The following is an 11,925-nucleotide window of genomic DNA, read 5'->3' as shown; positions in this document are numbered from 1 at the left end:
AGTTATTATTTACATTAATGTTTAAATTAGATAAATCTATCTATCTTCTCTGATTTCTATTAAAACTTAGATAACGGCATTCTCAACTTTTAAGTATTTTTTAATTATAATTTTTCGGTAACAAATGACAGTTTTATTGTTCTTTCAGATACACAACAACATTATTTAAAGTAATGATTTTTATCGTTAAGATGCTGATAAAGCAAAATTATGATTTCCGAGATTATTATGTGCGTATGTTATATTTGAGTTACGTTTATTTCTCAGATGATAATTCAAGTTAGATTCATTAGATTAGATTCCCGACTAACATTAGAAAAATTAACTTTCGTTAATAAATGATTTCGTTAGGAAATTGGATCTTGTAAAATTTCAACGAAATCTATTACTTAAACAGTATAAATTAATTTCAATAACAAAATTATGAACGTATCCGATGAAAATTGATATTCACTCAAATATGGAATATTGAATATTGAAATTGATTTTTAAAATGTACTATATAAACGTCATCTGTTAGTTTTATGTGAATTCTTTGAATCTCGTTGCTGTTTTAATACATATAATATAAAAACGAATAAAAGAATGACGTTTTAAAAAAGTGTATAATTATATAAATTAATATATAATAGTAATTCAATATAAAATCAAACTAATTTCAAAAGATTGTTATTATTTCAATGAGTTGAACTATATATTATTTTCTTCACTCGTTACATTGAAATTATTGTATATTTAATGCACAATTATTAAACTACAGATTATATTAATCATCGGAATATGAAATTCCTTTAATTTTTTGCTTAGCATATTATTTTAAAACATTATTGATTTTATATGGATATAAATAATGAATTGATTCGAACAATCTATTAAATTGTAAAAACCTATTAAAATTTCATCTTTTTTGAAATTATTTTGTAATTTTCATATTTATCATGTTGACAGTTTATTTTATTTACTATCGTATGTATATATATATATATATATATATATATATATATATGTAATTGTTACGGCATATTCAATATTAAATCTTAATATTATAATGTTATGCAATTTTTGCAGGCATTAAAGTATTTTTTATCATTTAGTTTATCTTCCAATAGTCAGTATTATTTCATAGCTTAAATTTTATTTATATTTCACAATTGATTCTCTTATTGATATCTGAAAGTGAAAGTAATAAAGAAAAAGAATGATTATTGTTTTTCAATTAATTATTCTTCATAAAAATATTTTATCCTAGTGTTAAATATTATTTGAAAACTGTATGTTTTCGTCTGGATAGAATTAATATTTTCATTCATACTGCTTGACAATAATTTTTCCACTACTTCCTAATCGCTATATCTTTCTTTTCTATCTATTTTAATAATATCAATGTAGATCAATACGTATATCCATATTAAACGGACACTTCCAAGAAGTATTCCCTTAACGATTTAATATTATACGAAAATAATTTGTTTTCAAGACTTGATATTCTTTTTAATCATACGTCCATTCCTTTCATTCTTATTCCTGTTGATCGATGCTTTTACTTCAATACTTTTATGTCAAAATGCATTCGTTTTAAAGGGCATTTCTTCCATTCATACATTGTACGTAAATTAAATTCAATCGTATTACATTCTCTCAAGTATCATTAACCATGTAAAACACTTATATACGCATCTTCCTCTTATAATTATAATATTTTATTTAATGAAAGGCTTTAAATAACTTGCAATGATAATCAGTATAATAATCACAATACGCAATTCAAGTGACTCGATGATTTCGCATTATTAATATCGCTCATCGTGTCTTAAATTGAAATTGTTATAAAAAGTTTTTGTCCAAATGTTATAAGACGTGCAATAAAATCATTATTTGCCGTATGTCGACAGGCTCGTCGGTCCTAGAACCAGAATTCGTGAAAGAGATCGGCAACATCACCGTGCCAGCTGGTAGAAGCGTCAAACTCGCCTGCACCGTCAAGGATTTGGGAACATTCAAAGTGAGTTGATTTTATCTTTGTTTTTTTTACCTCTTCTACTATTCTCTTCCTCTAGTTCCAGCCATAGATTTAGAATCAATTTCACTGGGAGTATGCTCGGCAAGTACGCATCATCACTAAGAGCGGATGCATGAGAGCCTCGCCGCCACCTATGATAAACCAACCGCGTATTCCATGCAAAGTGGTGAAAAAACACGGCGCCCTGAAAGGGGGAAAAAAGTCGTCGAGCCTTGAGAGTTAGCGCGGGAGATGGCGGCGTATTTGTAAATAGGGATGCGTGGGGGATAAGCTGGTACGTTGGTGTGAAAGATCGTCGGGCTCGGTGCGAGGGAAAATCGTGGCGTACATGCGCGGCACTTGATTTTAATGAGGCTCTCCAATGAATCGCATTCATTAAAACGACGCCCGGACCGGAGTCAATGAGCGGCGACTCGCTTTAAAAGGACTCGACTGTCCTACCTCGTCCTCAGCTACAGGATAGAAGCGGCGCGAATTGCTTTTCACATTTCCAAACGCGGATTCGCGATTCGTGATTCCCAATGACCCTTCGTCGCCCGACGACTGCGACATTTAATCGATGTTGGGTGATGGCGATGGTATGTGTGTGTTGTGTGTGTGTGTGGGGGGGGGGGGCATCGTGGCAGTGCAGAATGTAACGCATATAATAAGTAGCGAGTGTAGGTACGCCGAGAGAATCGAATCGGGCCTCGCGGCTTTTGCCGAGCTTGGCGAAGTGCCAGGACGAGCCGCCGAGCGAGCTTTGCATCTTTTGGCTGCTTGCATGCTCCCAAGACTCACGAGGCAACCCATCCGCAGGACTTTAGTCTCTTTCTTGAACTTTTGTTCTTGCTTTGATTGTGGCGGTGACGGTGGTGGCGGTGGTGGTGGAGACGGCGACGGCCGGAGTGCGCGCGAGTTCGAGCGTAGACTCGAGGATGAAATTTTCGGAAATCCGAGCAAAGATTGGATTCGCTCAAGTGGCTTTTGAGAGAGCTTTTTCTGGGTTAATAAAGTTGACTGTTACTTTCCTCTTTATTAGTTTCAGTATGGGATACGTGATGACGGGTCGGATAAAATTGATTTTTATTTTTTGATCTACAATTTTCATAGCACTACTATTACCGGGAGAATTAGACAGTTCAGTTACATTGTTCCAAGTAGAAAATGAATTGTATGAGTGTATTTGATCGTGTAGGTTGCTTGTGCATTCAGAGAATATACATTGGTTTACCTCACTATGGATTAGGAGGACAAGAAGGCTTTCTCAGCTCAACACTTTAAGGAGAATATCGATGTAATAAGAGCATCTAATTACGCATCCTTCATAAAATAGACGAAATTCATTGTTCCTTCAATGCTATTCGTCTATGATGATAAAAATGTTCTTCTTAAACCTCGTGTTAATTCTTATTTTGAAAACATTATTTTTTTTTTTTTTTTTTTTTTTTTTTTTTTATCTTAATATATGCGTATTACAATAATTTAAGCTTATGAGAAAGACACATTAAATTATTTCAAACTTTTTTTTTTTTTACTCATGTATTATAAAAAATATTTGAAAAATTTTTTTTTTATTTTGATCATTAAAATATTTTATAATTTTTCATTGTCGTAAAATTTTACTAGTAAATGAAATGGTAATAAGCACGATTAATATAGAATACTATATTAATTGATTTAATTGTTTTTATAAATTTTCTCCTTTCAAGCATAATTTAATATTAATTTTGGAGAAACATGGGCAATTGCGTATAGAATGCAAAATTAAATTTATAAAAATAATAATTTTCTGAAATTGTTTCTAATATGAAGAGTTGATATTATAGAGATCACTAATAATTTTTATATAAAAAATAGTCGAAAACGAGCGAATTATAATAATGAATTTGCTCCCATCATAAACACGGCAAATGTGCTTTTGAAAGACGCTCAATTACTACGAACGAATTAATAATAATAAAAAATGTATTAATAAATTTTTATTTTTGTAATAAAGTTACTTGATTTAAACGAATAATGACACACGCGCGCACGCGCACATATCGTAATTGTATTAAAATACCTCTTTAATAAAAATATCGTAAGGGAATAATCAGCGAAGGTTAGTATTTAGGGGAAATAAGAGGGTAAATAAATTATGCGCTTCGGCGAACGTTCAAGGATCGTCAAAGCAAAAACACCCGTTGTACAGCGATTAGAAGGACCTTAATAAAGTCTCGTCAGAGGTCGGTCAGATCCCAGGACGTCGAGGAGCTTATGGAGTACGTTTAGTATTAGCGTTTGCCCCACTCCCTCGGCTCGCAACGACCTGAGCTGCGGTGCTGTACGAAATACCACAGGGACGACGTAAGACGCCGTCAAGGGCCATGATACGGTGCAAACTTCCCTTTATAGCTACAGAGTCACGGCACCCTTACCTTTAATACTTGCAATCGTCACTTAACTAAAGTATTTATGTGTGCAGTAACTAATTAAATCATTTACCTAGTACTTGCAAATTGCAATCCTGGTTTTAAAGTAAAAGTTCTTAGCTACGGTAATGATAGGGAATATTATGCGCCTAATCTATTAACTTCATACTTATGCGCTTACGAAATGTATTATTTACATATTAATTGTTGTATTAGCATTTTAATTATTGATTTTAACATTATAGAAAACACGTGTCTTCGAAATATCACATTTATTGGGTTTAAAATTTCTTTCAATAAATTAAAGATGTATAGTGCCGTGAGATCTTAATATATTTCTTATTTATATAATTAAAATTATCCTAAATGTCATACTATTACTACAATATATATATATATATATATATATATATATATTTTTTTTTTTTATTTTATGAATTTTTCATATTTATTTTGATGTTGTACGTAATGATCGTGATAGCATGTGTAACAAAGTGAAACATGCCGTTTAACAAAATACAGGCGTGGTAACGTTTGTTTACAATTTTTTTCTTGTATTACTCAACGCCCACTTACTATGCTCAAAACAAACGATTCCGTATAGATATTGTTATGCAATGAGCAGTACCTACGATCTATCGACAAATATATCATTATATATCGTTGAAAAACAATATTCCGAGAGAAAAATCGGTCACACTTGTATTACACGAAGCTCTGCTCTTAAGCAACAAATACGGCATATTTATATCGTCGATAATATAATTAATGTTCTATTATGTTCAAGCGAACTTTATTTAGCATTTACATAATAGTAGAAATGGACAAACTTCTCATGTATTTCAATTATACACGAATAATTAAGTTGGTATCTTATTAGTTCCAATTTTCTAACGACATGCCACCGTCGTTTCGAGCATTGTTGCCTATTGTCGTACACATTGTTCTTCCACTCGACACACAAGGCCATTCGACAGTCCCACGGACACAATCGGCAATTGTAATTATGTTGATCGATCGATTCGCGCGTTACCGATTATTTTTCTATCAAGACACCGAATTAAAAACTTTAGCCCCGTATTGGTGTGAAAATTTTGCCCACCAGCAGCACCATTAATCGTTCCAAAACAAACGCTTGCAGTTCGCGATTCTTTATCACATTTTCAAATAGCTCGAATATTAAAACATTACGCTTATGTAATAACACTTATATAAAATAAAATTCTTAAAGCATTTGTATGCCAAAGAATCTTTAGTCAGAATCATACTTATAAAATCTTTTTACTGAGATTATGATTACTCGAAAACGTGATACCATAAAGTGGTTACGTGCAACGTATGTTTATAAGAAATTAAAAACTTTGCTTGTTTTATTTGAAAATTTTAACACTATGCGAGCGTGGAAAATGAAAATTATGCAAAAAATAAAAATATTATTATTATTCTCTCTATTCAAGATTTTTGAAATGTCAATTAACATTATCACATTACTTTGGCTAACAGAGTCCATTAATAACACTCTCCTCTTCTTATATTTTATCTTTAAAATCCTTCATAAAGACGTATTATTATCATCATGGTTATTTTACTTGTTCTTGCCGCTGTTATTATTATCGTTATTGTTATTCAGTGCATTCAATGGAATATAAGTTATATGGGACAAAGTACAATGAGAATAGATAAGCTAATTGCAAGTAATATTAAGGTAAGGTGTCAGGTAAGAAAATATGTCCGTATTAATCTCATTACTGAAAGCTTTAATACTCAACTGGTTATCAAATTCTAATTAATTAACCTCATCGATATTTTATCGATTCTTTAGTGAGAAACTCTCGTCTTTTATGCGGCAAATGTTGAGAAGCAGAAAAGATGATGATGATGAGATGTTGAGGGTGGGAGGGATGGACAGGCATCGAGCTTCCTTCTTATCTATCCTACGTTTGCCCCCCCCCCCTCTTCCTCCTCCCCCTCCCCCTCCCCGCACACACACGATCTAAACGGGAATGGGTAATGAACTTGCGCATTAGCTCCAAGTAGCTTGTATTATTAAAGGACTGGATATCGTATACTATGCTACCGTTTTGCCCAGAGAAAATACCCAGAGAAAGTCAGCCTGACCATCAGAAATTCAACGATTCACACGAAAGACTGGACAATTGGTCCAGTAAAAGTCGAACGTATTTATCAGAATACAATAATTTATAAACATTATATTATGATGCCAGTGAGAGAAAACGATTATAATGAAATAGATAAAGCGCCCTGTCAAGTATTTTTATTATGCAATTTTGAGCTTTTGATGAAAATTGTAAAGCAAGGTGTTCCAATATTTGTTCCAATATTTTCAATTTTATACATCCTTATCAACTTGTTGCAAATTCATATTATTCATAAATTCTCGATAAACCTAAAAAGTGTTTACTTCTGCAATAGAGCACACTGTCATCATTGAAAAATGAGTACAGTACGAACAAACAGTAATTAGTATTATGTGTAAGTGTAGCAATTTGCAGTAGTATGGAATCTTTTATATCTTTTCTATCCCTTAAAAAAAATTTAGATGGGTTTTAGCCACTCTCAAGTAATATATTAATACATTATAATCTTAATATCACCAAATAATATGCTCATATATATATATATATATATATATATATATATATATATATATATATATAAAGCAAAATAACAATAAAACATTAATGGAATTTTATAAAATGCAGTGACTGTGTAATCACTATAAAAAAATTTTTTGTTAATTGTTCAACAAAGAGAAAAAAAATTTATATATATATATATAAGATAAGAGAAGAGAAAGTCAATACATAAGACATATTAATTATACAACGTAATTTATGGATTATCATATTTGATTACAAAATTTTAATGGAAATTTTAGTTTCTGACATTTTACCTCTAAAATATCCGAAATATATAAAACATTTTAATTTTTAGCTAATTTCATTCGAAATTGCAACTTTACTAGTCAGTATAAATGATACTCCCAGCTGAGTCGAAATTGAAATTTCAATTACATAAATTCTCATTTCTTACTTATACTCGGTAAATATTAAGAGATGAATGAAGTAATAAAATTGTACGGCGAAATTATTTATTTTATTTTTTTTTCTAGCATTTTTGATTTTTCAAACAATCGTATCCTATAACATTAAACAGAAATTTTATAAATATAAGCCGAAAATTCTTTAAATTCTTCTTAATATATGTCAATTTATAATATAGATTTGATAAAGTCAATGCTATACTGAGCTTACAATTAATTTTCATTAAATCAGAATAATATCTTTTGATGTTTTATCAGAAAAGTCCTAATCAATTCAATATGTTAAGGAATTGAATTGAAGCGTAAGACGAAACGTAAGTGCCAGTAACGCGTTCGTAATAAGAATAATTATCCCCTTGATACTCGTATTATTCCGTTAATTTGTCAACAATACACATTATTCAGCATTACTTAAAAAAATTATCATAAAATTCGTTGAGTGCCGTATTAACTTAACTCCTTCACACTCCCTCTTCATTTCACAAATGACAAGCGGGACGTGAAAGGACTAATAATTGCCGATTAATTCCCGAGATTCCTCCAATCGGTGACACCGGTCTCAAAATGTAAAATGCACTCAAGTCTGTCCCGGTTGTATCAACAACATCGTCGAAAGAGCGCTCATAGAGAGCAGCTGCGGTGTGGTGTTCGGAGGGAACTCGCGCTCGATGGAGTCTACGCTCGGAATACTCACGGCAAAACCACAAACATGCGACTTCGCGTTAACGAAACCTTCCCTCGCGCCTCTCGAAACCAAAGCCAACATCGGCTGCCACGGGACGTAGGTGGAGATTTTGTAATTGAATGGGAGATCGAGGACTTTTTCATTTTGCTTTACACCCTACCACACCAATCACCTGATATTTTTATCGTCTATGAGACTTGAGATTTTCATTATTATGTCCGACCGCGGCAAGTTTTCAGCAAATAAATGCTGCTTTTTGCTAATAATAAATACTCTTGATGAATAAAAGTCTCGTTTTTTTTTTTTGTTTTTTTTTTTGTTTTCGTTTTTGTTTTCGTTTTTTTTTTTTTTTTTTTTTAATCTCTTTGTAAAAAAAAACCCGTTTTTTTTTTTTTTTTTTTTTTTTTTTTTTTTTTTTTTTTTTTTTTTTTTTTTTTTTTTTTTTAGCCTAATTGCTTTATTGTGCTTTGCTTTTTTTCCATAATTATAGAGAAAAATGTCTTATGAACCACAATTCTTTGGATAATATTTGTAAATTGGATGCTCTTTGCGCGACATTGCCAATTTTATTGTCAAATTATGTACAAACTTTTGTTCGGCTTTGTTGTATTTATTGCCAATGGAGAAATGATTAACGTTGCGAACTTTCGTCGTTATTGAAACGAAGATATTTTTGAAAATTTATAATTCATTTGTTATTACAACGAAATTTTATTGAAAGATATGTCAACGATATGTTGTTATATTATAGTAATAATAGACCATATTATAATAATAATTGAATGATAGTTAATCCACGTATATAATCTTCAAAGATTTCATCTTCAAAGACCGATATTATGAATTTGAATAATAATCGAATGAAAAAGAATGGGTATTGACAATGATAATTCAAGATTAATTGCTATAAATTTATGGCTCGTACTTCAATCAGTGTAATTTAATTTAATTTAATTTATCAATTAAACCGATAAAACATGCAATTTATAAGAATGTCAGAATCATGTTTCAACTATAAAATTTCGTCTAATTGAAATAGTAATCGATGCAAATTCTATCGTATAGCATATAAAATTATTAAAAGTAGCTTATTTCATTTGCTATATTGTCAATATAGTTGAGTTTTTTGCTTATATGGCATTATTATTTTTCCATTCGTATAATGTTCAGAAATTTTTTTTATTGATTTAGTATGTAGACAATTATTTAATAATTTGAACATTTAAAAGTTGGTTAGGAATAAAGTTAGACATTTTATTATTATACGATATAATTTTGAAAATTATTAAATGAGACTATTTCTAAGATATTTATAAGAATATATATTTTCTTATGCATTCAATGGAATTAAATGACTTATTGTATATTCAATACAACAAAGACATCGAAAGCTTTTCAGTACTTTATGAAATTCAGTTTAGTTAAGGTCAAAATATACGTTCGATTTTTCGTTTTTTTTTTGTTTTTGTTTTTGTTTTTTTTTGTTTTTTTTTTGTTTTTTTTTTTGTTTTTTTTTTTTGTTTGTTTTTTTTTTTATGCGATTGAAAGTATAGGAAGGTGAATTCATGATGCTTTCACGCAGTTTTTAACAAAGTGTAATTAACAAATGTATCGAACGACGTTCCTGTATCGAGCGGAAATTCAAAATTTTAATACTTAAATTTGAGGACTTGAAATTTCCTTATGCTCTCATAGTTTTTATCGCTATTTTTATCGATACATATTAAGAAAAAGAAATTGTAAAAGTAAGTTCCCCGTTAATTTCAACTCGTATTGTAAGCTAATCAACAATTCTCTTAAGATACTACGTCATACTCTAGATTTCAACTTGGAAAAGAAGAAATTCAATTTTACTCTTACTTCCTCAAGAGAAGATTTGAAAAAGTGGAAAGGACTCTTTACGAGACAAAAAGTTGAAATTTCAATGTTAGTTTTTCTCAATCACAAAAAGTTTTCCTACCTTAAATTGTTATATATAGCAAAAACGTGTTCTTTTTTCATCATAAGTTTACCTTCGTCCCTAAGATTTTCAGACGTTTCTTTTCTTTACTGGAATTTTAGCAAAGAGCTAGGGACAAATTTTTCAGATTTTCAAGTCTATTAATTATTCCTTATTGACTCTGCTCAATTAATCACGTTATAAATTATTTTTTCAAATTCATAATCAAATTATATACGAAACACTCTTTTTATTATGTTATATCAATTTTCAATAAAGTATATTCTCTCATTGATGGCTAATTATTTTTCTACATGCGTTGGATACATTATTAGCACGTAATTATTATCATTAATGATGCTCTAATCTTTGACAAGTCTCACTCTCTAATTATTATTCTCTAAATATTTTAAGTATTTTATTTGCATAAGTTTGACGCAATTAAAATAGACGGCGATAATGTGAGGTTTTTCTAATTTTCCAAATTGTATATATTCAATTATTCAATTATAAATATAATTAATGCTTATGATAAAATTTTTGCAAACACACCGATTTTTCCAAGATAATCCTTCCCATTTTACTTAATTCATGATGTTTGTTATAAAATATCTCAATCTATTTATAAAATATTGCCTACTGGATACTATAAAATTTATCATACTATTAAACTATTTTCCCTAATTGAGAAAATTATTGTTATTAAGTTAAATTCTTAAAGGTTGAAATATAAATTTTATTCGTATAAATGAAATTCATATAACGAACTAATAACAAGCGCAATAATTTTCACGGTAAATAAAATTAAAGTTTCCTTAGACTGGTCTAATCAAGTCTTCGTAAGTTTCTGAGCGTGCAACAATATTATTTAAATTCAGTAAATCTGTCGAGTACCTTAAATAAATACGTTTGTTATATCACACAAAGTATAAATTATGATTTATTTAACACGAATACCGCTAACTACTTGATATATACTACATTTTCCAGCTTTAGATACTTTAGATAATTAAATAACAATGTTTATGTAATTAAAATTTTCAAACGATACATCACGGTATTTGCTATTCTCATAAAGAAAAAAAATTTTTTTTTTTTTAATTAAGCACACAAATAGTAAATTATTCTCCATTAGAGTAACTTGAAAAGCTCGCGATGGAAATGCAATACGTCGCACGTAAATGTTCGGCATACAGAAAGAAAAAAAAAAAAATTTATAACAAGCAAAAGTAGCGTTTTATGACTTTGTAAAAGAATTTCCTTGGCTATATATGACGGAGTAGAAGATGACAAACATATGATATTTAGTGATGATGCCCTCGGGTAAAAGCATAACGCGCGGTGCGGTCTATCCTTGAAGACGCAGTCCATTAAATGCCTCTTAAGTACGAAAAGGGACTTTCTCCTCTCGTACCGAAATACAAAATAGCTACTTCCTCTTGCAATGAAACCTTCCTCTGCAACGAAGCTTCTCATTTCATCCATTTTCAATAGCTTTTTAAAAGATTTGATTTACCCTTCATCTTGCTCGGTATTCAGCTTCGTCTTTGCCGTTCTCCCCTACTCGCGGCTACCGATTCCCCGCCCCTCAGCTCCCGCGCTAACGGTATAAGTAGCGGGCTTTAGCGGCACTTACCATCGCAAACATTATTTTATCATTTTAATGGCATGCGAGCGGATGGGAGACTTTGTGCTCTGTGCCAAACAGAGTGTAGAAAAAGAAGAATCGGGTGCGACTCTTGCCAGAGCAAAGGAGTGGAATGAAGGAGAATAATTCCGCATAGTCCGTAAGTTTCCCTAGCCAGTCGCTAGTCCAACTACGTG

At 30.7% G+C, this 11,925-nt stretch overlaps 1 protein-coding gene across 1 annotated transcript in view; it reads left to right on the top strand.

Moving 5' to 3' along the window:
• Nucleotides 1–1,882: 1,882 nt before the first annotated feature.
• LOC105364400 (lachesin) overlaps nucleotides 1,883–11,925 on the top strand; it is a 182,799-nt gene continuing 172,756 nt past the window's right edge. Inside the window, exon 1 of the mRNA XM_011502313.1 lies at nucleotides 1,883–2,002. Within this exon, the coding sequence (XP_011500615.1) occupies nucleotides 1,883–2,002 (120 nt within the window). The remainder of the gene's footprint in view (nucleotides 2,003–11,925) is intronic.

Source organism: Ceratosolen solmsi, unplaced genomic scaffold (assembly GCF_000503995.2).
Source record: "Ceratosolen solmsi marchali unplaced genomic scaffold, CerSol_1.0 scaffold31, whole genome shotgun sequence".
NCBI lineage: Eukaryota > Metazoa > Arthropoda > Insecta > Hymenoptera > Agaonidae > Ceratosolen > Ceratosolen solmsi.
This window is presented reverse-complemented; position numbering and strand designations above follow the sequence as displayed.